Source organism: Lonchura striata, chromosome 33 (genome assembly GCF_046129695.1).
Source record: "Lonchura striata isolate bLonStr1 chromosome 33, bLonStr1.mat, whole genome shotgun sequence".
NCBI lineage: Eukaryota > Metazoa > Chordata > Aves > Passeriformes > Estrildidae > Lonchura > Lonchura striata.
The window spans coordinates 1616809-1643012 of NC_134635.1; the positions used below are offsets into that span (position 1 = coordinate 1616809).

The 26204-nt window shown below is 62.9% G+C and overlaps 2 protein-coding genes across 2 annotated transcripts; both read left to right on the plus strand.

Moving 5' to 3' along the window:
• Window positions 1-115: 115 nt before the first annotated feature.
• Window positions 116-11671, plus strand: INSRR (insulin receptor related receptor). The gene is made up of 22 exons (XM_077789392.1): window positions 116-209; window positions 1754-2305; window positions 3209-3521; window positions 3602-3744; window positions 3895-4039; window positions 4123-4337; window positions 4407-4533; window positions 4639-4877; window positions 4957-5124; window positions 5231-5420; window positions 5546-5587; window positions 5696-5961; window positions 6088-6224; window positions 6708-6873; window positions 8056-8164; window positions 8275-8345; window positions 9239-9468; window positions 9548-9658; window positions 9744-9903; window positions 10958-11087; window positions 11156-11290; window positions 11413-11671. The coding sequence occupies exons 1-22, from the start codon at window positions 116-118 to the stop codon at window positions 11669-11671; spliced, it is 4002 nt and encodes a 1333-aa protein (XP_077645518.1).
• Window positions 11672-12860: 1189 nt separating this feature from the next.
• NTRK1 (neurotrophic receptor tyrosine kinase 1) lies at window positions 12861-25197 on the plus strand. Its single transcript, XM_077789302.1, has 18 exons — window positions 12861-12918; window positions 13236-13530; window positions 15300-15374; window positions 15536-15607; window positions 16016-16084; window positions 16349-16503; window positions 16608-16759; window positions 16915-17041; window positions 17121-17450; window positions 17658-17675; window positions 17825-17883; window positions 18237-18339; window positions 18695-18841; window positions 18922-19052; window positions 19818-19990; window positions 23427-23667; window positions 24745-24903; window positions 24992-25197. Exons 1-18 carry the CDS (start codon window positions 12861-12863, stop codon window positions 25175-25177), a joined length of 2550 nt encoding a protein of 849 aa, XP_077645428.1. The 3' UTR covers window positions 25178-25197.
• The last annotated feature ends 1007 nt before the right edge of the window (window positions 25198-26204 follow it).

A 26204-nucleotide genomic window follows, 5' to 3' on the forward strand; every position in this document is an offset into this window, starting at 1 on the left:
CGCGGGCTCCGGGCAGGGTCCGTGGGCCCCCGGGCACCGGCCGGACGCGGCGAGCGGGACCCGACCCGGAGCGGCAGAGCCCGAGCAGGGACGGGGCCCGGGGGTCCCGCGGAGGATGGGGCCGAGGGCGCTGCGGACCCCGCGCCTGGGGCTGATGCTGCTGCTCCTTGGCCACCTCCCTGTGCCCCCCGTGCGGGCTCCCTCCGAAAGTAAGTGCCGGGGATGGGGAGCCCGGGCTGGGGTGCGAGTGAGTTTTGGGGTGCGGGCTGCCTGTGCTCGGGGGGCTGCAAGAGATGAACCCCGAGGCAAAGCTCTTGGAGCGTTCCCCATCTCAGTTTGCCCCCATGGCTGCACCCCCCCGGCGCTGCAGACCCCCCGTTTTGGGCAGGAGGGGCAGAGAGTGGGAGCTCCCTGTTGCTGGGATGGGCTGAGGGGAGTGGAGTGGGGGGTTTGGGCAGACGCGGGTCCCTCAGCCCCAGTGGGACGGTGGAAAATCGTCACAGGAGTGGGGAGCGCTGCTCCCTGCGCAGCTGCTGGGGTGGGAAAGCTTGGGGAGGGGGTGCCGTGCTGGGGAGGGGGCAGCTGCGGGTCCTGGGTCTCATGGCCACAACAGGGGGACAGCTGGGGGGTACGAGCAGGGTCTGTCATTTGTGCTGCCTTCCCCTCTCCCTGCCACCCGTGCCTCAGTTTCCCCAGTCACCGAGGGGCTGTGCTGGGGGGTGGGAGCGATGGAGGAAGAGGATGAAGCACCCGAGAGGGACACACGTCACTGTCCCTGCTCCCACCTGGCACCCATGTCCTCTGTGCTGCCAGGGGCACGGGGGACCCCTCCCCTTCCAGGGGGACTTTGCAAGGGGCTGCAGCCCTCGGGGTTGGTGCTGCACTCACATCTGGACAGAGGGACAGAGGGAGGGGACAGAGGGAGGGGACAGGGCCCCCAGTGAGGGGCTGAACCTGGGGTGAGGGGCTGTGGGCAGCTGCCAGGACCACAGTGCCCACGGTTCATGACACCGAGAGGGGAAAACTGCCACCGGGCATGGGGTCACCAGGACATGGCCACGAGCCACTAGCCCAGGCTGGCAGGGACAGATGAAGGGTGAACCATGCTCATGATCCCCTCCAGGACCTGGCCCTGGTTTCTGCCTGGGGATGCTGCCAGTGGGAAGCTCTTTGCTCAGTCTGGCTCTTGTATCCCTGCCAGGATGACGAAGCAGGAGGTGCTGGGGCTCGTGCTGCCCATTGCTGGGTTTAAAAGCCCCAGGACACCCAAGGTGGGGCTGGGGCAGTGCCACATGGACACTTGTGGTGGCCTTGTGTGCCCCATTACCTGTCTGGGCACGAGGGGGAGTTGATGGGGACAACCTTGCTGGAGCTGCCGCACACTGGGTAGTGATTGGGGAGATCTGTGAGCACCCACAGCTGCCCCACAACTTGGGGAAGGGGAAAAGCACCCCCAGAGAGCTTCCCCCAGGGCTGGGACATGATCTGGGGCTGCCATGGGGCAGGGCAGCCTGCCAGGCCTCGTTAGCATCACTGCTGACGGATGCGCCGTGCCCCGGAGAGCCGTGGCGCGCCGGCTGCTGCCGGAGCCGCTCTCGTCTCCCCGGCCGCCCAAACCAATCCCAGCCACGCTTGACAGGCAGCGCCAGGACATGAAACCCCCAAAAATCATCTGGGGGATCCCTGGGTGGGCGTGGGGGGCAGCTGCCCCGTCCCTGCTGCTGCCCATGGGGTCCCCCTCTCGCCACCCCAGTCTGCGGCAGCATGGACATCCGCAACGATGTCTCCCAGCTGCGGAAGCTGGAGAACTGCTCCATCATCGAAGGCAACCTGCAGATCCTGCTGATGTTCACCACGGGCGCTGAGGACTTTCGGGGGCTCAGCTTCCCTCGCCTGCTCATGATCACAGAGTACCTGCTCCTTTTCCGTGTCTACGGGCTGGAGAGCCTGCGGGATCTCTTCCCCAACCTCTCCGTCATCCGCGGCACCAACCTCTTCTTCAGCTACGCCTTGGTCATCTTCGAGATGCCGCACCTGCGGGACGTGGGGCTGCACGGCCTGGGCCACATCCTCCGCGGCTCGGTGCGCATCGAGCGCAACCAGGAGCTCTGCCACCTCTCCACCATCGACTGGGGGCTGCTGCTGCCCGACACCGGGGACAGCACCTACATCGTCGGCAATAAGCCGGCTGAAGAGTGTGCCGACGTCTGCCCGGGCATCCTGGACGTGGAGAAGCCGTGCGTGCAGACCAGCGTCAACGGGCGGCTGGATTATCGCTGCTGGACCTCCAGCTACTGCCAGAAAGGTGGGTGCCGCTGGCACGGGGCCTGGCGGTGCTGCTTTTTCTGGGACGGTGCTGGTTTGCACTGTGGGGCACACTGGGAGGGCTGGGAATGGCAGGCCCGGAGGCGAGTGGCTGTGGCTCCCCTGCTGCTGGGAGCTGCTGTGCAGGCAGCACGGTGGGGTAACCAGATCCCTGCTGTATCATCCTCCGAGGAGAGGCCAGCTCCCGGCTGCTGTGTTTTCCCAGCGGCGAGGTAAATACAGGCCCCTCCTGAGCTCGTTTTCTGTAAACAGGAGAGCTGGTAATGAAATATGTACTATAAACACAGATCCTTATCAGGGCTGCAACCCCGGCGGTGGCCCCGGCCTGGCTGCGCTGGGCAGATGGGGTTCAGCATGGGCCGAGCCCCACCTTGTCCATCCATGTGTGCTGCTGTCCCTCCATGCAGCCCCTCATCCCCCTGTCCAGCTGCTCGCTCAGGCACTCATCAACCCACCTGCCTGGCCAGCCACTCATCACAAGGCCGTCCATCCGTTCCTCCATCCCTTTGGGCGCCCCTCCACCAGCGCTGCCGTGCCTCTATCCACTCCTCCATCAACCCATCCCTGCATCCCTCACTGCATACCTGCATCCTCCCCTTTCCCCCTCCATTCTTGCATCCCCACATCCCAGCGCCCCTCCTTCTGTGCCTGCATCACATTCCTCCCTTCCTCCCCCCATCCATCCCTCCCTGCGTTCCTCCATCACTGAATCCATCCCCACGTCCCTCCCTCCCTCCATCCCTCATCTATCTCTCTACCCCACCCTCACTCCTGCTTTCCCCCAGCCCTGGAGGAGGCCAGCAGCCCCCCGAGCCCTTCCCACCTCTCTCCTCTCCCCCCCGAGGCTGGGCTCCGTGCCCACGCGCCGTGTCTCCCCTCTCAGTGTGCCCGTGCGGCGCGGGCTCGGCGTGCACGGCGGCGGGCGAGTGCTGCCACGCCGAGTGCCTGGGGGGCTGCGGCCGCCCCCACGACAGACGGGCCTGCGTCGCCTGCCGCCACTTCCACTTCAACGGGCACTGCCTGCCCTCGTGCCCGCCCCGCACCTACGAGTACGAGGGCTGGCGCTGCGTCACCGCCGAGTACTGTGCCAGCCTCCGCAAGGTCTCCGACAACCCCCGGGACGCCTCCAAGTTCGTCATCCACCAGCGGCAGTGCCTGTCCGAGTGTCCCTCGGGATACACCAGGAACGAGAGCAGGTGGGGGTGACCCCAGTGCCCCACCGCAGGCGCGGGGGTGGCACGCTGGCCGGCTCACGTCACTGTCACCCTGCCCGCAGCATGTTCTGCCACAAGTGCGAGGGGCTGTGTCCCAAGGAGTGCAAGGTGGGCACCAAGACCATCGACTCGATGCAGGCGGCGCAGGAGCTGGGGGGCTGCACCCTCATCGAGGGGAACCTCATCCTCAACATCCGCCGGGGCTGTGAGTGCCACAGCTGGCCCCGCCAAACCCGCCGCGGGTGGGAGAGCTGCTGTGGAGGGCTGGGGCTGGAGGAAGGGGGTGTTTTCCCTTGCAGAGAGAATTATGGGGAGGTGCCTCTCTCCCTGAGCTCACAGAGTCTGTCATTCCCAGACAACCTGGCCTCGGAGCTGCAGAGCAGCCTGGGGCTCATTGAGACCATCACGGGCTTCCTGAAGATCAAACACTCCTTCGCCCTCGTCTCCTTGTCCTTCTTCAAGAACCTCAAACTGATCCGTGGTGACTCCATGGTGGATGGGTGAGGATGGTGTGGCTTTGGGGGGCACATGTGGCCCTGAAGGTGCCCTTGCCCACTGCCTCCATCCACATCTCCTCCCCCAGGAATTACACCCTGTACGTCCTGGACAACCAGAACCTGCAGCAGCTCTGGGACTGGAGCCACCACATCCTCTCCATCCCTGTGGGCAAGATGTACTTTGCATTCAATCCCAAGCTGTGCCTGGCCGAGATCTATCGCATGGAGGAGGTGACGGGCACCAAGGGCCGGCAGAACAAGGCGGAGATCAACCCCCGCACCAATGGGGACCGGGCGTCCTGTGAGTACGGGGATGGGGACAGCCAGCAGTGCCACGACCCTCTGCCTGAGCCCTGCCTCCTCCCCACAGGCAAGACCCAGACCCTGCGCTTCATCTCCAACATCACCGAGTCCGATCGCATCTTCCTCAAGTGGGAGCGGTACCGGCCCCCCGAGTACCGGGACCTCCTCAGCTTCATTGTCTACTACAAGGAGTCGTAAGTGCTCCCTCTCGTCCCCACGGTGGAGGGCTTGGGAATGCTGCTAGCCTGCGGTGTCCTTTGTCCCTGCCGGGACCCTCCCTGATGCCCGGTGTGGCACAGACCCTTCCAGAACGTGTCAGAGTACGTGGGGCAGGACGCCTGTGGGGCCCAGAGCTGGAACGTGCTGGACGTGGATCTGCCCCTGAGCAGCGAGCAGGAGCCAGGGGTGACGCTGCTCAACCTCCGTCCCTGGACCCAGTACGCCATCTTCGTGCGCGCCATCACCCTCACCACGGCCGAGGAAGGACGCAACTACGGGGCGCAGAGCGAGGTGGTTTACATCCGCACCATGCCGGCGGGTAAGGGGCTGGCAGGGGGCTGGCGATGCCCGCGCTGGACCCCGTCCAGGAAAGACTGACCATCCCCGTGTCACCCCAGCCCCGACAGTGCCCCGGGACGTCATCTCCATGTCCAACTCTTCCTCCCACATCGTGGTGCGTTGGAAGCCACCCACGCAACGCAACGGCAACATCGTCTACTACCTGGTGCTGTGGCAGCAGCTGGCCGAGGACATGGAGCTCTACATCAACGACTACTGCCACAAAGGTGAGGCCAGGCAGGGCAGGGGCGGCACGGCAGCCGAGGACACCGGCAGAACAAGGACGGTGCTGCTGAGCCAGGCTCTGCCAGCCCTGCCCGTTGCTGCCCACAGGCCTGAAGCTGCCCACCAGCAGCGCAGACACGCGCTTCGGGTTTGGGGATGGTCCCGAGGGGGAGCAGGATGCGGAGGAGAGGTGCTGCCCCTGCCGCCCCACTGACGGGCAGCTCCGCATGGAGGGCGAGGCCGAGTCCTTCCAGAAGAAGTTTGAGAACTTCCTCCACAATTCCATCACCATCCCCAGGTGCCATCTGGGGGGGGTCCCTGCTTTGGGGGGCTCCCTCAAGCTGGGTGCGTGGGTCTGCCTGGGTGGGGAGGGCCCAGCGGCTGCTCCTGGCAGACCCTTTAACTGATTTCCCGCTCTCGCAGGCCACCCTGGAAGGTGACATCCATCTATAAGAACCCACAGAGGTGAGCTGGGACCGCACCAGCCTGGGGGATCTCCCCTCCCCTGATCAATTTTGGGGGATAATCCCAGCGCCTCGACTCCCCACCACCTCCTGTGCCCGTGTCCTGCAGGACCCCAAAGCAGCGCAGGGACGTGGTGGCCGTCACATCCCCGGCCAACGCCTCCTCAGCAGAGCCGCCGGCCCCGAGCCGCCCCGGAGGAGAGCCCAAGCCTGACTTCCAGATCTTCGAGGACAAGGTGGTGCGTGACCGGGCGGTGCTGTCGCGGCTGCGCCACTTCACCGAGTACCGCATCGACATCCACGCCTGCAACCACGCCGCGCACACCGTGGGCTGCAGCGCCGCCACCTTCGTCTTCGCCAGGACCATGCCCGAGCGTGCGTCCCCAGCCCTTCCAAACCCCACCCTGGCCGTGCTGGGCTGTTGCTGAGATGGGGGATCGGCAGCGGGTCAGGGTCCGGGTGATGCCCCCAGGAGCTGACTTCCTCTGCGCCTCTCTGCAGTGCAAGCTGACAACATTCCTGGCAACGTCACGTGGGAACCGGCTGGCAAGAACAGCGTCCTGCTGCGCTGGGAGGAGCCCAGGAACCCCAACGGGCTCATCCTCAAGTATGAGATTAAATACAGCCGGGAGAGTGAGGTGAGAACACCCCATGGCATGCCCTGCCAGATCTGATTACAGGGGCACAGCACCCATCCCAACCCCATCTATCTCCATCTCCATCTCCATCTCCATCTCCATCTCCATCTCCATCTCCATCTCCATCTCCATCTCCATCTCCATCTCCATCTCATCCCCATCCCTGTCTCCATCTCTGTCCCTGTCTCCATCTCCATCCCTATCCCATCTCCATGTCCATGTCCATGTCCATGTCCATGTCCATGTCCATGTCCATCTCCATCTCCATCTCCATCTCCATCTCCATCTCCATCTATCTCATCTCCATCTCCATCCCCATCCCCATCCCCATCCCCATCCCCATCCCCATCCCCATCCCCATCCCATCCCATCCCATCCCATCCCATCCCATCCCATCCCATCCCATCCCAATCTCTCTCCCAAGGCTTACACGTGGCTGGGGGGGATGAAACCCCTTTGCCAACCCCATGTTGTCCCCTCCAGGAGGTCACCACCGTTGTCTGCGTCTCACGCCACCGCTACTCCAAGTATGGGGGTGTCCACCTGGCTCTGCTCCAGCCAGGGAATTACTCAGCCAAGGTCCGGGCCACCTCGCTGGCTGGCAACGGCTCATGGACGGGGCTGGTCAAGTTTTACATCCTGGGGCCAGGTACCTGCGGGGGACAGGGGGACATCAACAGGGACATGGTGGGCAGGGAGGAGAGCTGGGGCTCATGGGGAATTGGGCTGTGCTGCTGGGATGAGACCTGTTGGGTCAGGAGATGCTGCTGGGCCCGGCTGCTGAAGGTGGGAGTTGTTGGTGGACGGGGAAGCTGAGGGATTGAGGGATGGTCTTGGCCTGAGACACTGGAGCATCACAGAGTCATCACAGAGGGTTGGAAAAGACCTCCAAGACCAGTGAGTCCAACTGCTCTCCCAGCACTGCCAAGGCTGTCTCTAACCCATGTCCCCAAGTGCCACATCCACACATCTGTTAAGGATTCACCAGTGCCCTGGGCAGCCTGCTCCAATGCTTTCCAGTTTTCCCCAATATCCAATCCCTGGTGCAACTTGAGGCCACTTCCTCTGCTCCTGTCCCTGTTCCCTGGGAGCAGAGCCTGCCTCCTCCTGGCTGTCCCCTCCTGTCAGGAGCTGTGCAGAGCCACAGGTCCCCTGTGAGCCTCCTTTTCTCCAGGATGAGCCTCCCCGACCCCCCTCAGGTGCTCCTGGTGCTCCAGACCCCTTCCCAGTTCTGATCCCTTCTCTGGTCACATTCCAGCCCCCCTTTCTTGTCATGAATTCCTGAGGATTCGATGTCCCCCAGCAGTGCCCAGCACTCACTTTCTTCTCAGCTCTCCCTTGGGTACTAATGGATTGATAGGAATATTTTTATTATTGTCTCTTATGTCCGATTCAGTTCTAGTTGGGTTTTGGCCCTTCTAATTTTCATGCTTGTCCTGAGCTCCCTCAGATCCTCCTGAACTTCCCGCCCCCTCTTCCAAAGATCAGAGCCTCTCCTTTCTCCCTGAGTTCCAGCCAAAGAGCTCTGCTCAGCCGGGCTGGTCTTCTTCCCATCCTTCATCCAAGGATGCTGCTGGATTGAGGAGTTGGGGGAGTGGGGGATGCTGCTCAAATTGGACACTGGGGCAGAAGGGGCTGCCGATAAATTGGGGGATCTGGAGGATTCAGGGATGCTCTGGGACAGCGGCACCCAGGGATCAGAGGGTGCTGCTGCTCTGGGGAGCAGGAGGCTCCCCCTCTCCGGCCCAGGGGTGGTGGTGGTGGGACAGGTGTCCCATGCGAGGTGGGATGAGTGCCCACACCCTGATCCACGGCCGCCTGCTCCTGGCAGCCGAGGAAGAGTCCAGCAGCTTCTACGTGCTGCTCACCGTCACGCCTGTGGTGCTCATGGTGCTCATCTCCTGCCTGGCCGTCTTCGTCTTCTTCTACAACAAGAAGAGGTAACGACCCCCCTGCACCCCCGGGGCCGGGCTGGGGCGGGGTCTGGCCGATCCAGGCCTGGGGAGGGCTGGGGGGAGGCAGCAGCTCCGAGCGCTGCCCACCCCGACAGGAACCATGACGGGTACCCCAGCGGGACACTCTACGCCTCCGTCAACCCCGAGTACTTCAGCGCCTCGGACAGTACGTGGGGACATGGGGACAGGCAGGGGCCACCCCGAAGGGCCACCGAGCCCTTTCTGTGCTGGGGTCACGCTGGAGGGAATGGGGATGGGCTGAAAGTGGGATGGGGATGAGTATGGGTGTGGGGATGGAGATGGAGGTGATGGGAATGGAGGTGGGGATGGGAATGGGATGGGGATGGGGATGGGGATGGGGATGGGGATGGGGATGGGGATGGGGATGGGGATGGGGTGGAGGTGGGAATGGGAATGGGGATGGGAATGGGAATGGGAACGGGAATGGGAATGGGAATGGGAATGGGATGGGGATGGGAATGGGAATGGGGATGGGAATAGGGATGGGAATGGGAATGGGAACGGGAATGGGAATGGGAATGGGATGGGGATGTGGACAGGGAGGAGGATGGTGATGGGATGGAGATGGGAATGGGAATGGGATGAAGATCAAGATGGGGATGGGTTGGGGACAGGGAGGAGGATGGTGATGGGATGAAGATGATGGGATGGAGATGGGAATGGGAATGGAATGGGGATGGGAATGGGAATGGGAATGGCAGGGAGATGAGGACAGGGAGAAGGATGGTGATGGCATGGAGACGGGAATGAGAATGGGATGAAGATCAAGATGAGGATGGGGTGGGGACAGGGAAGAGGTTGGTGATGGAATGGAGATGATGGGATGGAGATGGGAATGGGAATGGGAATAGGAATGGGAATGGGAATGGGATGAAGATCAAGATGGGGATGGGGTGGGGACAGGGAGGAGGATGATGATGGGATGGAGATGGGAATGGGGACAGGGACTAGGATGGTGATGACATGGAGATGAGGATGGGGATGCAGATGGGGTTAGTGACAGTGATGGGGATGGGGTGCTCCCCACTCACCCCACAGTGTACATGCCTGATGAGTGGGAGGTGTCCCGGGAGAAGATCACGGTGATCCGGGAGCTGGGACAGGGCTCCTTTGGGATGGTGTATGAGGGGGTGGCGCTGGGGCTGGTCACGGAGGGAGAGGAGACCAAGGTGGCCCTGAAGACAGTCAACGAGTTGGCCACCATGCGGGAGCGCATCGAGTTCCTCAACGAGGCCTCTGTCATGAAAGCCTTCAAGTGCCACCACGTGGTAGGTGGGCAGCTGAGGGAGAGGGAGGGGACACGGGGGCGTCTGGCCACTCACGTGCCAGCTCCCTTTGTCCCTGCAGGTCCGTCTGCTCGGCGTGGTATCCCAGGGCCAGCCAGCTTTGGTCATCATGGAGCTGATGACACGTGGGGACCTGAAGAGCTACCTGCGTTCGCTCAGGCCTGAAGCCGAGGTGAGGGGCTGCTCAGGTGCCGGGGGGACACTCACCCGGTGTCCGGGGGGGTCCTGGCGTGACCCTGACTCCGTGCACGGTGCAGAACAACCCCGGGCTGCCCCCGCCGTCGCTCAAGGACATGATCCAGATGGCGGGGGAGATCGCCGACGGCATGGCCTACCTCAGCGCCAACAAGTTCGTGCACCGGGACCTGGCTGCCCGCAACTGCATGGTGTCCGAGGACTTCACCGTCAAGATTGGAGGTGGGTGTGAGAAATAGATGCACAGAAAAGTCTCAAAACCTGATAAAACTGCGTCCCGTTCTGGGCCCCTCAGTTTGGGGAGGATGCTTGAGATGCTTGAGTGCGTCCAGAGGAGGCAACAAGGCTGGTGAGGGACTTGGAACACCAACCCTGTGAGGAACAACTGAGGGAGCTGGGGGTTGTTTAGCCTGGAGAAAAGGAGACTCGGAGGTGCATTTGTCACTCTACAACTCCCTGGAAGGTGGTTGTAGTCAGGTGGGGTTGGGCTCTTTCTCCAAGAACTGACAGAACCAAAGGACAGTCTCAAGCTGTCCAAGGGAAATACAGGTTGGATATTGGGAGAAAGGTTTTCACGGAAAGAGTGATAAAGTTCTGGAATGGCCTTTCCAGGGAGGTGGTGGAGTCACCATCCCTGGATGTGATTAAGATCTGGATGTGGCACTCAGTGCCGTGGTTTAGTTGAGGTGTTAGGGCAGGGGTTGAATTCAAAGATCTTTAAGGTCTCTTCCAACCTTGTGATTCTGTGAATTCCGTGAATTCTGTGAATTACATGAGAAGACTCGTATAGCATGTATCTGTATACAAACCTTGAGATAAGATAAGAAACTACCTTAGAAACACCACAGTCTAAGACAGACATTGTTGAGAAAAAGATTGAACTAGAAACAAGTTTCAAAAGATAGCCTGACATAAAAGACTAGATACTTCAGAGAAATGGAATTATGAAAGATGCATTGTAGTAGGACCCACGAAGAGTAATTTTAGATGATGAGCTGTGAGGCATTTACAACATAGTGTAGCTAAAGCTGATAGGCAAAAAACACTTAGAGTGTATTGTAATTAAGAAATCATTAGCTCCTGATTGTAATGGCGTGAATTATAACATCTGTATTGTCTCGCCCTTCTTATGAGACTGAAAATAGAATAAAAGTTTTTAAAGCACCTCTCAGCTGCCCCATCTCTGGGTCAGCAAAGGGCATCGCCCAACAGTGGGCGGGCAGCGGCGGGGCAGGCTGCTCACACCTTCCTCCTCCTCCTCTTCCTCCTCCGCCAGATTTCGGCATGACCCGGGATATCTATGAGACGGATTATTACCGGAAAGGGGGCAAGGGGCTGCTCCCCGTGCGCTGGATGTCCCCCGAGGCGCTCAAGGACGGCATCTTCAACACGCAGTCCGACGTCTGGTAGGTGCCGGGGTGGGCAGAGCCGGGGGGTCTGGGGATGCCCCGGCTGAGCAGCGCTGCTCCGGCAGGTCCTTCGGGGTGGTGCTGTGGGAGATCGCCACGCTGGCCGAGCAGCCCTACCAGGGCATGTCCAACGAGCAGGTCCTGCGCTTCGTCATGGACAACGGCATCCTGGAGCGGCCCGAGAACTGCCCCGACAAGCTGTGAGTGCCGCGGGGGCACCCCCTCACTGCCACAGCCGGCTGTGGGGAAGGCTGCCGGGGGAAATCCTCCTCTCTGCCGTGCTGGGAGCCCCCCGAAGCCAGCAGGTGCCCTCTCTCCACAGCCACGAGCTGATGTGCCTGTGCTGGCAGCAGAACCCACGCCAGCGCCCCTCCTTCGTCCAGCTCCTGGAGCGCATCAAGGACCACATGGCGCCTGCTTTCCGCACCCTCTCCTTCTTCTACAGCCCCGAGAACGGCCATCACGGCTCGGGAGAGCCCTCCAACACCGAGACACAGCCGCCCCCCGAGGAGGATGAGCCCCCCGCGTCCCCCCTGCCCGCACGCAAGGACCAGCTCCCCAACGGGACAGCCCCGCTCTGACCCCGGGGTGCCCTCGGACCCCGCTGGACTCTGCACCCCACGCCCTTCTCCTGCCACCCCCCACTGCTGGGACCCCCCCTGCATTATTTATTGCTTCCAAGGGCCCAGCCGGGGAGTGGGTGCCTTGGGAAGAGGGTGGCAGCAAGGCAAGGATGTTCCGTGGGGTGCATTGCCCCTGAAAATTAAATTGGGGGTACTCCGAGTCGGGGGGAGGGAGTGGGGGGCTGCTGGTTGGGAGGAGAACACCCCAGTCTTTCCTTACTTTTTTTTGGGGGGTGGGATAATGTGGGTATGGGAATGGGTAGCAGGGTTTGGCATTTGGGTCCCCCATCAACCTGCCCCTGTCATCGCTGCCCAGCTGCCTGGCAAGCGGGTCAGCCACCCCTGTGACCCCCACACCTTCCACAGGCGGGGAAACTGAGTCACAGCACTCCGAGAAGCCTGAGGTTGCCCTGATGTCTCTCCCCAGTCCCCTGCACTGGGACCAGTGCTGAGGCCGTGCTGGTCCATGGCAGGGGCGTCACTGCCTAATTTGAGTGCGAATAAAGGGGATGAAGCTCAGCTGCGGCGGTGCCTGGCTCGGGGGGGCGGCACACGATGATTCCCACTCCTCACGCCGCCGGCCCTATCTGCGTCCTGTGGCTTTGCCCTGCGGTGCCCAAACCGGGGGCGTTTCTCGAGAAAAACGTCAAATCAGTGGAATTTAGGAGGATGTGGCAACAGCCACTGGCCCGCTCGGCCGGGGGGGTGCTGGGGTGTCCAGTGGGGCCCCACGGGAGGTGGCCCCGAGGGAACCGTGGCCCTGTGGGTGCCGCTGGGGGCTGGCGGTGGAGATGAGCCGCGGGGGGAAGGGTGCGGGCTGAGAACGTGCAGAAATCAACGCTCGGATGAGCCACCCCCGACGTGCTCCCGAGCGAGTTCGGGGAAAAACAGCATCCGGGTGGGCATGGGGAACCCTGTCCTGCCCTGCCCCACCTCGGGGAGGAGGACGAGGTGGGTCCTGGTCGGAGGTGACAGCTGGGGACAGGGCCACTGTGCCACCAAACGTCCCCCCTGTCTCCAGCATCTCCGCGCCCCGACATAACGGGGTGCTGGGAAGAGCTCCTTCCAGGAGAGGCCATCACGCCTCGAGATTTGGGGGCACCCTCGGGGGAGGTGACAGCCTGGGGGGCTGTAGGTGGCCCCCGGGATGGCGATAAGCCCTGTCCCTTATGCTGCAGCCCGCGGCGAGGCAGGTCCTGGAGCGGGTGTGGCGTCCGTGCGTGTGCACGGGCGTGCTCCAGGAATTTTGGGGGAATTTTGGGAATCCAGCGGTGGGACGGATCCCCTCGGTGGGGCTGGGGGTGCAGGTGTAGGGTGCCAGCCTGCAGGGAGGGTGGCGGCAGGGCACGGGTAGGGCACAGGCGGGTCGGTGCCCGTGTGCGGAGACCCCTGCCCCGGGTCGGAGTATTCCCGGTGCCGGTGAATCACGGCCGGGGGTGTCTCGGGCCGGGGCGGGGGCGGTGCCGGGGCGGGGGGAGCCGCCGGCCCCTCCCGGGAGGCCGGTCCGTGCGTTGCTTTTAAGCCCCGCACGGCCCCGTGCTCGGGCTGCCGGGCAAGTGCGAGGGAGGGCGGCACCGGAGCAGCGGCACCGGCACCGGGACCGGCACCGGCCCCGGGACCGGCCCCGCGATGCCGCCGCTGCCCGCCTGGCTCTGCCTGGCCGCGCTGCTCCTGCCCCTGTCCCTGCCAGCCCCGGGCGCTGCCGGTGCCTGCCCCCGGCCCTGCCGCTGCCCCGGGGCCGGGATTTTGCTCTGCCGGGAGCCCGACACCGTGGGCAGCCTGGCCCCGCTGCTGGGAAGCGGCAGCTTCACCGACGTGTGAGTGGGGCCGGGGGCGATGGGGCCGGGGCTCGGGGTGATGGAGCTCAGACACCGGGCAGAGGCACCGGGACCGATGGGGCAGCGCGGTGGAACCGGGGGTGACGGGGTCTGGGGTGGGGGTGACGGGGTCTGGGGTGGGGGTGACGGGGTCTGGGGTGGGGGTGATGGGGTCTGGGGTGGGGGTGACGGGGTTTGGGGTGGGGGTGACGGGGTCTGGGGTGGGGGTGACGGGGTTTGATGGGGACAGAGCGCGGGGAGCAGGCAGAGGAGCTGGGGGTGACGGGGTTTGGGGGGGACAGAGCGCGGGGAGCAGGCAGAGGAGCTGGGGGTGACGGGGCCGGGGGATGCCGTGGTGCAGCGATGGAGTTGGCGGTGACAGGGATGGAGATGATGGGGTCGGGAGTGAGGGATTTTGGGGACCGGCAGGGGGGCTGGTGAGGGTTGTGGCTGGGGGTGAGGTGCTGTGGCTGGGGGCAGCAGAGCTGACGGACCGGGCAGTGCTGCGGATGGAGGGGATGAGCTCGGGGACAGGATGGCGGGGCTGGGCTGGAGCAGGGATCGCTGGACGGGCTGGGATCGCTGCGGGGGGAGAGCCTGGGGGCTGCAAAATGGGGTGGGGGGGCTGCAGCATCCTCCCAGGGAGCAAGCGAGGGGCTGGGGGCAGCTCTTCACCCCCTCCTGCGGCGATGCCAACCAGGGCAAAACGCTGAGGGTGCAGCAGGGACCCCGGGCGGGGAGCGCCCACGCCGTGCTGGGCAGGGCAGGGCTGTGGGCAGCCGCTTGTCCCCACCCTGCTGGGGGTGTCGCTGTGCCCTGGGGTCTGTGGGTTGGCATGCTGGGGGGGGACACACCCCACATTTGCTGCTTTGGGGCATCCACTCTGCTTCCCCCGCTGCAGGATGCGTGGTGGGGAGACAAGGGCTGGAGCGAGCAGAGATGGGAGGGTGCTGGGGGTGCCGGGGTGCTGCAGGCCCCCAAAGTGCCCCAATTCCTGGGGTTTCCCCCCACCCCACAGCGCTGCCTGTGCCGCATCGCTGGGGCCTGGCTGCAGTGTCTCCGTGCCTCAGTTTCCCCACGTGCCAGGGGATGCTGCGCCACAGGCGCTGCCAGCTCTTTGTTCGCTGGCTGGTGGGGTAGGGTGGGGTGGCTGGTGGTGGGGATGGTGGTCCCCGAGAGAACCCCGGCCGTCCCACTGCCCCAGCTGCTCTCATCCCACCCTCACGGGGGTCAGGGCGGCCAAACCCCCCTTGGTGTGGCTCTGAACCCCATTAACCAACCCCTGTGATCTGGGGCTCACAGCAGCAGCCTGTGGGGTGGGGCAGGGAAAAGCCCTGCTCCCACAGGGGCTTTTCTTCATCTCCTGAAGAATAAAGCGATGGGGGGACAGTGACAGCGGTGTCCCTGTCACAGTGCAGGACACCCTGGGGTGTGAGAAAAGGTGGGCACCCAAAGGGTGAGTGGGGCTGGGACCCAGCAAACTTATTCTGTGTGGACTCCCAGTGGTGGCTCAGCCCTGACCCCACACAGTTCGCACTGATCGGGGGCTCGGCACCACCGGGACCACCTGCTGCCATCCCCCCTTCTTCCCAGCTCATCCCAGGGGAAACTGAGGCACAGTGGGGTGGCTCAGCTCCATCCTTGTCCCCATCCCCGGCTGTGGGCACGGCCTGGGGAGCGGGAGAGCTCTCATGCCCCACGCTTTGCCAACAGCCCCGGGCATGAGGGGTCGTGGGCTGCCACCCTGAGCCCTCTCCTTTGCCTTCCAGCATCATCGAGAACCAGCCGGCGCTCACCACCTTGACCCGAGCTGACACCAGGACGCTGCGGGACCTCAGGAACCTGTGAGCAGCCCGGGGATGGGGTCCCTGCCCGGGGAATCGGAGGGAGGGAAGGGCTGGTGGAGGGGGAGGATCCCCAGGGCTCGATCGGAGCCACAGGGGCCGCTCCCAAGAGGGAGATTGGGGCTGCACAGCGCGGGTGCTCAGCCCTTCCCTCCTTCCAGCACCATCTCCAGGACGGGGCTGCAGCACATCTCTGCCGACGCCTTCCAGGACACCCCCAGGCTGAGCCACGTGTGAGTCTCCCCCTCCCCTCCGCTCGGGGATGGTCCCCCCGGTCCCCCCGGGGCGCTGGCCCCGGTGCGGGGTGGTCGGTCCCCGTGCCCGCGTGGGATCGATGGTCCCGCTGCCCACGGGCACATCGCGGGGGCGGGCGGGGCTGTGCTGCTGAGTGGGAAACCATCGATCTGGGCAGGAGTGCGGGCAACTGCCGGCCCCCCCGGCAGCCCTGTGCTCCCGAATCCCCCAAAAACTGGGGGGGGCCCGTCCTGGGCTGCACGGGGCTCCCCGCTGAAGGCTGGTGGCACGCCTGGCAGAGCCGGCCGTGCTGGGGCACGGTGTGACAGCCCCGTGCCCCCATCCTCTGCGGATGCTGGGCGGGAGTTCCAGTGGGAAGGGGTGGCTGATGGGGGCTGTCCCAACAGGAATCTCTCCTCCAATGCTCTGCAAAGCCTTTCCTGGAAAACCTTCTGGCATTTGCCCCTGCAAGAGCTGTGAGTGATGAGAGAGAGGGGGGAGGTGGGCGCAGAGTGTCTCCCACTGGGGGTGCACCCTGTGGGTGACACAGAGCTGGGGATGCAGTGAGGTGGTGGCTCTGCATCCACGGGTGTGGGGAAGGGGGTGGCACGTTGGGCGTTGTGTGACACAAAGCTGGAGGCTGGCGGCGCAAGGCGCAGCCTTGGCTGACTCTTCTGGGACACGCACCAACTCCTGGAGTCCTTTTGAGCCCGTGTTCTCTCTTCCCTGCTCCATCTCAGCATCTTGGTGGGAAATCCCTTCAACTGCTCCTGCGGGCTCCGCTGGCTGCAGCTGTGGCAGAGCAGCAGCCGGGCCGAGCTGGGGAACCAGTCCCTGCTCTGCTGGGAGGGCAGCGTGCTGGTGCCCCTGGGCAGCCAGGTTCTCCAGCCCTGTGGTACGTGGCTGGGGATGGCTTTGCCCCCTGGCTTTGTCCCCTGTCCCCATTTGGCATAGCAGGGATGCGGGGACACGCGTGGCTCACCCTTCCTACCCCTGCAGACCCCCCGGCCGTCCGCATCGAGCCCCCCGAGGCGGTGCTGCGCCAAGGGGACAGCGCCAACCTCACGTGCCACGTCAGCGCCAACCCACCGGCCACCGCGGAGTGGGTGCTCCCCGAGGTGCTCCCCGAGGTGGGACCCGAGCTGCTCGTTGTCACCAAGGCAAGCTCAGCCTTCCAGGGGTATGGCTCCAGCAGCGCTGACCCCCCCCAGCACCCTCTCACTGGTGGGGTGGGCGTGGGGGGATGCAGGAGGTGCCCAGGCTTGGGGGGTGGCATCTGCTCATCCCGTCCCGGTGTTCCCTGCAGCTCTCAGACCGGGAGATCGTCCTGGAGATCAGCAACGTCTCCTCCCACCTCAACCACAAGGACTTGACGTGCCGGGCCGAGAACGCGGCGGGGCTGGCAGAGGACAGCGTGGTGCTGAACGTCACCTGTGAGAAGCGCAGGAGGGGCTGGCGTGAGGGCTGCCCAGGGGTCTGGCTCGGGAACGCAGCCAGCTCTGTCTCTCCCAGTTCCCCCCGTGATTCTGCTGCTGGACACAGCCATCCCCCGGCATTTCTGGTGCATCCCCTTCTCCGTGGATGCCTTCCCCGTCCCCAGCATCCGCTGGCTCTTCAACGGGACGACGCTGCTGGAGGGACCCTACATCCACACCCTCATCATGGAGTACGAGCACAACTCCACCGTCCTCCACGGCTGCCTCCAGCTCAACCGGCCCACCCACGTCAACAACGGCAACTACACGCTCGTGGCGCGCAACGCCCTGGGCTCGGCCTCCCGCAGCGTCCAGGTGCGCTTCATGGACAACCCCTTCAGCTTCAGCCCTGAGGAGCCCATCCCCGGTAGGTGCCACCTGGGGTGTCCCCCCTGTCCTACAGAGGAGCTGTGCCACACCCGCTGGGCAGGGCGGGTTGTACTGGGCTCCGCCTGTTGTCTGTACAAGCCCTGGTGTGCCTCAGTTTCCCCAGGGATGAGAGGGGGAAGGATGGGCTGCTCCCAGCTGAGGAATAACGAGTGTTTCTTCTTTCTCTCCCTTCGGCCTGCTCCAGTGTCTCTGTCCCCACTGGGTGAGTGGCCAGGATTGCTGCCCCGGCCCCCCTAAACTGGGCGTCCCACCCACCCCCCCAGGGCTTCTCCTGGGGTGTCCAGGTCCTCGCCAGGGCCACGTCGGGGGACGGGGACCCCACAGTCACCCTACATCTTCTCCCTGCCCCAGGCACCAGGAACAGCTCGCTGGAGGGGCCTGTGGAGACCATGGATGAGCACACCTTTGGGGTGAGGAGCCGCTCTGCCGTCTGGGATGGGAGGACGCCTGAAGAGGGGGGGACAAAAATCCCGTGGGGACAGCGCAGCCAGCACCGCGTGGGACGTGGGGTGTACGACGGGGATGAAGGACAGACCCTCAGCGCCCCCGTGGCATCTCCTGGGGCTTGTAACCATCTCGGGGGTTTGTTCCCACCCCATGGGCTGAGAAAAGAGACCTGGTGGGACCCCGGCTGGTGGGACCTGGGCTGGTGGGACCTGGGCTGGTGGGACCCTCGGCTGGTGGGACCTCGGCTGGTGGAACCTCGGCTGGTGGGAACCCAGCTGGTGGGACCTGGGCCCCAGCCTTGTCCTCGCTGGAGCAGGTCTCGGTGGCCGTGGCGCTGGCTGTGTTCGCCTGCCTCTCCCTCTCCGTGCTGCTCCTCCTGCTCAACAAGTGCGGGCGCCGCTCCAAGTTCGGCATGAACCGTGAGTGCCGCCGGCCGGGTGCCTCGGTAGCGGGGCTGTGAGCCGGGGACAGCGCCGTGCCCGCGTCCCCGGGGCTGCGGCCACCCGGGCTGGGCCCCAGGTGTGTGGCAAGAGGGACGGCGGGCGGGGGGACACCCGTGGAGAGGTGCCGGCTCCCCCGGGAGCGCGGGCAGCAGCTGCTAATTCACTCCTGGAATGGATTCAGCCTCTAAATGGGTTCGATCGAATGGTTTTGGGCTGCCTGGCCCCCGGGGATGGATGAACTGGGGGTTTGCTCGGCAGAGCCTGGCACCGGCCGCACAGGCTGGGGGAGGGACCGGGGGTCCCCTGATGCCTTTGTCCTTGTCCCCACGAGGCTCGGCGGTGCTGGCCCAAGAGGACGACCTGGCCATGTCCCTGCACTTCATGACCCTGGGCAGCAGCCCGCTTTCCTCGGCTGAGAGCAAGCTGGAGGGGCCGAAGAGCAACGTCATCGAGAACCCCCAGTATTTCTGCAACGCCTGTAAGGGACTGGGGGTCCCCCAGCAGCCCCCCAGGCTCCCAGCCGAGCCGGGGGGCACTGACGGGCGGGGGTCCCCCCAGGCGTGCACCACGTGCAGCGCAGGGACATCGTGCTCAAGTGGGAGCTGGGCGAGGGCGCCTTCGGGAAGGTGTTCCTGGCCGAGTGCTGCAACCTCCTCCCGGAGCAGGAGAAGACGCTGGTGGCCGTGAAGGTGAGGAGGGGGCCCGAGGTGGGGTGAGGGGGGTCCGGTGTGGGGGTGAGGGGGTTAAATGTGGGAGTGAGGGGGTTCAGTGTGGGGTGAGGGGGTTCAGTGTGGGGTGAGGGGGTTAAATGTGGGGGTGAGGGGGTCCAATGTGGGGGTGAGGGGGTCCAATGTGGGGTGAGGGGGTTAAATGTGAGGCGAGGATGTCCAGTGTGGGGGTGAGGGAGTCCACTGTGGGGTGAGGGGGTTAAATGTGGGGTGAAGTGGTCTCAAGGGGGGGTGAGGGGGTCCAATGTGGGGTTGAGGGGGTTCAGTGTGGGGTGAGGGGGTCCGTGGGGGTGAGGGGGTCCAATGTGGGGTGAGGGGGTCCAGTATGGAGTGAGGGGGTTAAATGTGGGGCGAGGATGTCCAGTGTAGGGTGAGGGGGTTAAATGTGGGGTGAAGTGGTCTCATGGGGGGGTGAGGGGGTCCGGTGTGGGGGTGTGGGGGTGAGGGGGTTAAATGTGGGGGTGAGGGGGTTAAATGTGGGCTAAAGGGGTTAAATGTGGGGGTGAGGGGGTCCGAGGTGGGGTGAGGGGGTCCAGTGTCGGGGTGAGGGTGCCTGAGGTGGGGGTGAGTGGGTTAAATGTGGTGGAGAGGCGGTCTGTGGGGGTGAGGGTGTCCAATGTGGGGTGAGGGGGTCCACCGTGGGGTGAAGGGGTCCAGTGTCGGGGTGAGGGTGCCCGAGGTGGGGGTGGGCGTCCGTGGGCTGTCACCGGCGCCGTGTCCCGGCAGGCGCTGAAGGAGGTGACGGAAAGCGCCCGCTCGGATTTCCAACGCGAAGCCGAGCTGCTGACGGTGCTGCAGCACGAGCACATCGTCAAGTTCTACGGCGTGTGCACGGAGGGCGAGCCCCTCATCATGGTCTTCGAGTACATGAAACACGGCGACCTCAACCGCTTCCTCAGGTGGGACCTGGGGGGGGACAGGAGCCCCCCATCTGCCTCTCCACCAGCGCAGCCAGCCTGCTCCCTGCTAATGCAGCCCTCCTTGCAATATTGATTAGATTAGCTGTCTGAGAGGCTTAAATAGAGAGAGATTGGCCATCAGCTGGAATAAGCAGAGACTTTTCGATTGCCCCCCCAGGTATTGCTGCTAGACGCGGGGGGGGGGGGGCTGCCCGAGGCATCGCTTTAGTGGCCGCGCCAGGAGCTCTGAGACGTGGCTTTTATGATTATTGTGATGGGAGCTGGCATTAATGGCTGTGCCGAGCAGAGCTGCCCCAGCCCCCGGCCGGGCTGTCAGCCGCGCTCGCCATCAAAGGCACCGAGGGGCTGCGGGGCCGCGCTGCCCGGCCGGGGCTGCACGCCCCGCTTCACAGCCAGGGCTGCTTGCACAGCTCCCCACGGGCCCTGCCACGCTGGTTTCCATCCTGACACGCGGCTTTCACACCCTGACACGCGGCTTTCCATCCTGACACGCGGCTTTCCACACTGACACACGGCTTTCCACACTGACACGCGGCTTTCACACCCTGACACGCGGCTTTCCACCCTGACACGCTGCTTTCCATCCTGACACACTGCTTTCACACCCTGACACGCGGCTTTCCATCCTGACACGCTCCTTTCCACCCTGACACGCTGCTTTCACACCCTGACACGCGGCTTTCCATCCTGACACGCTCCTTTCCACCCGGACATGCTGCTTTCCATTCTGACACGCTGGTTTCCATCCTGACACACTGCTTTCACACCCTGACACGCTGCTTTCCACTCTGACACGCTCCTTTCCACCCGGACATGCTGGTTTCCATCCTGACACGCTGGTTTCACAGCTCCCCACGGGCCCTGACACGCGGCTTTCCACCCTGACACGCTGCTTTCCATCCTGACACGCTGCTTTCACACCCTGACACGCTGCTTTCCATCCTGACACACTGCTTTCACACCCTGACACGCGGCTTTCCACCCGGACATGCTGGTTTCCACACTGACACGCTGCTTTCACACCCTGACACGCTGCTTTCACACCCTGACACGCTCCTTTCCACCCGGACACGCTGGTTTCCATCCTGACACGCTGCTTCCACAGCTCCCCACGAGCCCTGACACGCTGGTTTCCACACTGACACGCTGCTTTCACACCCTGACATGCAGCTTTCCACCCTGACACGCTCCTTTCCACCTGGACACGCTGGTTTCCATCCTGACACGCTGGTTTCACAGCTCCCCACGGGCCCCGACACGCTGCTTTCCATCCTGACACGCTGATTTCCACTCTGACACACTCCTTCCACAGCCTCCCCACACACCCTGACACACTGCTTTCACACCCTGACACGCTGCTTTCCACCCTGACACGCTGCTTCCACAGCTCCCCACGGGCCCTGACACGCTGCTTTCACACCCTGACACGCTGCTTTCACACCCTGACACGCTGCTTTCCACACTGACTCACTGCTTTCACACCCGAACATGCTCCTTTCCACCCCTGGCATGCTGCCTTCTGCAGGGGAATGGCTGCACCTGTGTGTGCACAGGTGTGTGTGCCCTCTATGTGTGTGTGCACAGGTGTGTGTGCCCTCTGTGTGTGTGTGTGTGTGCACAGGTGTGTGTGCCCTCTCTGTGTGTGCACAGGTGTGTGTGCCCTCCCTGTGTGTGTGTGTGTGTGTGTGCACAGGTGTGTGTGCCCTCTCTGTGTGTGTGCACAGGTGTGTGTGACCTGTGTGTGTGCAGGCACAGGTGTGTGTGCACTGCCCCATGTGCAAAGGTGTGTGTGCCATCCCTGTGTGCACATGTGTGTGCCCTGTGTGTGTGTGTGCACAGGTGTGTGTGCCCTCTGTGTGTGTGCACAGGTGTGTGTGCCCTCTGTGTGTGTGTGCACAGGTGTGTGTGCCCTGTGTGTGTGTGTGCACAGGTATGTGTGCCCTCCCTGTGTGTGTGCACAGGTGTGTGTGCCCTCTGTGTGTGTGCACAGGTGTGTGTGCCATCCCATGGGTGTGCACATTCATGTGTGCCCTCTGTGTGTTTACCCGTTCATGTGTGCCCTCCCTGTGTGTGTGCACATTCATGTGTGCCCTCCCTATGCCCACACACGTGTGCACACCCACACAGGTGTGCACACCCACACACCTCTCCCCTGTGAGTGTGCACCTCCCCAGTGCACGCACACACACATGTGAGCACATTTCCCTTCCGTGCACACGTGTGTGCCCTCCCTTCCCTGGCACACACGTCCACGCCTCTCTCTCATGTGCCCGTGTGCCAGGGGAGGATGCACATGTGTGTGTGTGTGTGTGTGTGAGTGTGCTCTGACCCCCTGGCTGTGGGTGCCTTCTTCCCCCACGTGTACACACACACACACACACTTGCACATACACACACACACACACACTTGCACACACACACAAACACTTGCACACCCTTCTCTGGTGCGTGTGAACACCAGCGCCTGCCTGTGCTGGGTACCTGCACAGACACACGTGAGCACTTTTCCCACGTGCAAACCTTTTCGATTTGCACTCATCCCCACGTGCAAACCCTTTAGATTTACCCCTTTCCCCATGTGCAAACCCTTTAGATTTTCACTTTTCCCTACATGCACACCCTTTAAATTTGCACTTTTCCCCACCTGCAAACCCTTTAGATTTACACCTTTCCCCACCTGCACACCCCTTAATTTGCACTTTTCCCCATGTGCACACCCTTTAGATTTGCACTTTTTCCCACGTGCACACCCTTTAGATTTACCCCTTTCCCCATGTGCAAACCCTTTAGATTTTCACTTTTCCCTACATGCACACCCTTTAAATTTGCACTTTTCCCCACCTGCACCCCCTTTAAATTTGCATTTTCTCCACCTGCACCCCCTTTATTACCCCTTTCCCCATGTGCACCCCCTTTAGATTTTCACTTTTCCCCACCTGCACCCCTTTTATTACCCCTTTCCCCATGTGCACCCCCTTTAGATTTTCACTTTCCCCCCCTGCACCCCCTTTATTACCCCTTTCCCCATGTGCACCCCCTTTAGATTTTCACTTTTCCCCCCCTGCACCCCCTTTATTACCCCTTTCCCCATGTGCACCCCCTTTAGATTTTCACTTTTCCCCACCTGCACCCCTTTTATTACCCCTTTCCCCATGTGCACCCCCTTTAGATTTTCACTTTCCCCCCCTGCACCCCCTTTATTACCCCTTTCCCCATGTGCACCCCCTTTAGATTTTCACTTTTCCCCCCCTGCACCCCCTTTATTACCCCTTTCCCCATGTGCACCCCCTTTAGATTTTCACTTTTCCCCCCTGCACCCCCTTTATTACCCCTTTCCCCAGCCGGGCAGCGCAGCCTCTCCCCGCCCGGCCTCTCGCCCACGTCCTGCCCTCCAAGCTGCCCCTGTGCCCCGCAGGTCCCACGGCCCCGATGCCAAAATGCTGGAGCAGGGCGCGGGGCAGGCGCGGGGGCCGCTGGCGCTGGGCCACATGCTGCACATCGCCACGCAGATCGCCTCGGGCATGGTCTACCTCGCCTCCCTGCACTTCGTCCACCGCGACCTGGCCACCCGCAACTGCCTGGTGGGCCACGACCTGGTGGTGAAAATCGGCGATTTCGGCATGTCCCGGGACATCTACAGCACTGATTATTACCGGGTGAGCTGCTCCTTCTCTCCTCTCTGCTCTGGGGTGGGAGGTCACGCTCGATTTTCCACCCCCAGCCCGTGGCTGCTGCCTGCCACCTCTTCTCCATCCACGTTTAACCGCAGGATGGGTTGGGTTGGAAAGGATGTTTGGAAATGGTCCAGCTCAACCTGCAGGGACGCTCTCCAATAGAGCAGGTTGCTGGCTCCAAATCCTGACCTTGAATATCTCCAGGGATGGGGCAGCCACAGCTTCTCTGGGCAACCCTCAGAGTAAAAATGTTTCTTCCTTACACCTAACCTGGGGTTTTGTGGGAACACCCGGCCTGGTTCAGGGGTTCCGTGTGGTGGAAAAGTCTCTCCTCCAAGCTGTGCTTCCAAAGAAAGGCTCAGCAGTTTCTTGTTGTTTGGTCTCAAGGCAGTTTATTGCGAGTTATCTAAAAGATTGTCTTCTTGAGCTGCTGTGGTTTGCTCAGCAGCCCAGGCAGGAGGCACACACACCCCTGACACCCTCTCTATCTGCTGTCTTCTTCTCCTCTCCCCCCACCCAGGGCTGCTACTATCTTTTATATGATATATTACGTATTACGTGTTTATAGTTTCCCCCCCATTCCTACTACCTATATTACAAAGTGCTTTTCTACTCTAAACCAATCTGTGAGTGCCAACATCACCAAGAACATGGAGGCGAGGAAAAGGAAGGAGGAAGAACAGGATCAGCCCACTTTCCTCCATCTTAGAACTCCTGACCCCCATGTACAAAGTAAAAACCCCCCTGTACAGGTGCTAAAACCCCCCTGTACAATACTAAAAAAATTTCCCCTCTGTTTTGTAACTACTTCTACTATACTATCCAACCCTTTGTGAGTGTTCCACCTCCAAAGTTGGTAACTCATCCCATGGCTCCAACTCAAAATCACAGCTGTTTCCAGCTGCCTGCCAGGGTCTAAAATGCTTCTGAGCAAGGCCTGGAACCTCTAAAAATGTCTGAGGGACAGTTTGAGTTCCAGCAGGGTTTACTGACCGGGGCCAGGGATGGGGGATGGAAACAGGAGGGTCCCTGCCTTGCTGACAGCCCTGCTGTGGGCAGGTGGGGGGCAGGACCATGCTGCCCATCCGCTGGATGCCTCCCGAGAGCATCCTGTACCGCAAATTCACCACCGAGAGCGACGTCTGGAGCTTCGGCGTGGTGCTCTGGGAGATCTTCACCTACGGGAAGCAGCCCTGGTACCAACTCTCCAACGCCGAGGTGAGCGAGCTGGGGCAAGGAGGATGGGGGCAGCCCCTCTGGGGGTGCCCAGCGCGGGGGGATCCCATCTCCATCCCTGTTCCCGCAGGCCATCGAGTGCATCACGCAGGGCCGGGAGCTGGAGCGGCCCCGCACGTGCCCCTCCGAGGTTTATGGCATCATGCAGAGCTGCTGGCAGCGGGAGCCCCAGCAGCGCCAGCCCATCAAGGAGATCCACAGCCGCCTGCAGGCCCTCGTCAAGACACCCCCAGTCTATCTGGACATCCTGGGCTGAGTGGGGACCCCCCCAGCCACCCTCTGCTCCTTGCTGTTCCCCTGCCCGCCCTGCCACCCGCACACCCACAGGCGGGAGAAGCCTGAAACCTTATTTATAGTGCAAAACGCCAGCCCAATCCCGGCTTGGGGGGGCTGGAGGGCTGGGCTGGGGGACCCCCGGGGCTGTGCCCCCCTTGTCTGACTCCTTAACGCTCCCACAGTGCCAGGATGGAGGCTCTTGGCTGATGTGGGTTGGCTCGGGGGGGGTGCAGAGCCGGGGGACCCCAGCACGGGCTGCGTGCCAGTGCAGGAGCTGGAGGGGCTCGGCTCTCCCCGGGGAGTTGGGGTTGCCCCGTGCTCGCCCGCTCTGCAGCGAAGCCAATCAATAATAAACCGTGTCTCCTCCGCACTGACCCCCGCGTTCTCTGGGCAGGTGGGACTGGGGGCATTTTGGGGAGAAAAAGGGGGTTTTTCACATCAGGGAAGCTGCTCTGTCTGGGGGAGAGGAGGTGCTGGGCCAGCGATCCTCCCAGGATGCGGGGACAGCCTGGGCTGCGGGGGTCACACACCCCGGGGCAGGGCTGGTGTCCCCATGGATGTCACCAGGGATGCTTTTGGCTGTGCCACGAGGGCTCCGGCGATTCTTGTGCCACACCCTGGCCCGGGGAGTCTCCTTGCAGAGGGCTCCAGCTGGAGGATGGGACTCCGCAGCACAAAGCCACCACCCATCCCCCCCAAAAGAGCGACATCCCTCCTTGGCTGTGTCCTCCCGTGGAACCGGGGGTTATCGCATGCCCCGCAGCAGCCACTCCATCATCCCTCCTCAGGCTCTCCAGCCGCCTTGGTAATGGTTGAGACCTGGATTTGACCATAATGGAGCTGAATTGATTTCATCTGGATAATTAGGCAGCACAGGCAGAGCCCTGGCAGCTCCTTTGTTACCCCCTGTGACCCAAGATAAGCAGGAGGAAAGCGGGCTCGCAGGGGAAACTGAGGCACGGCACGAGGTGGGAGAAATCAGGGGGGTCTTTGCTGGGTGCGGAGGG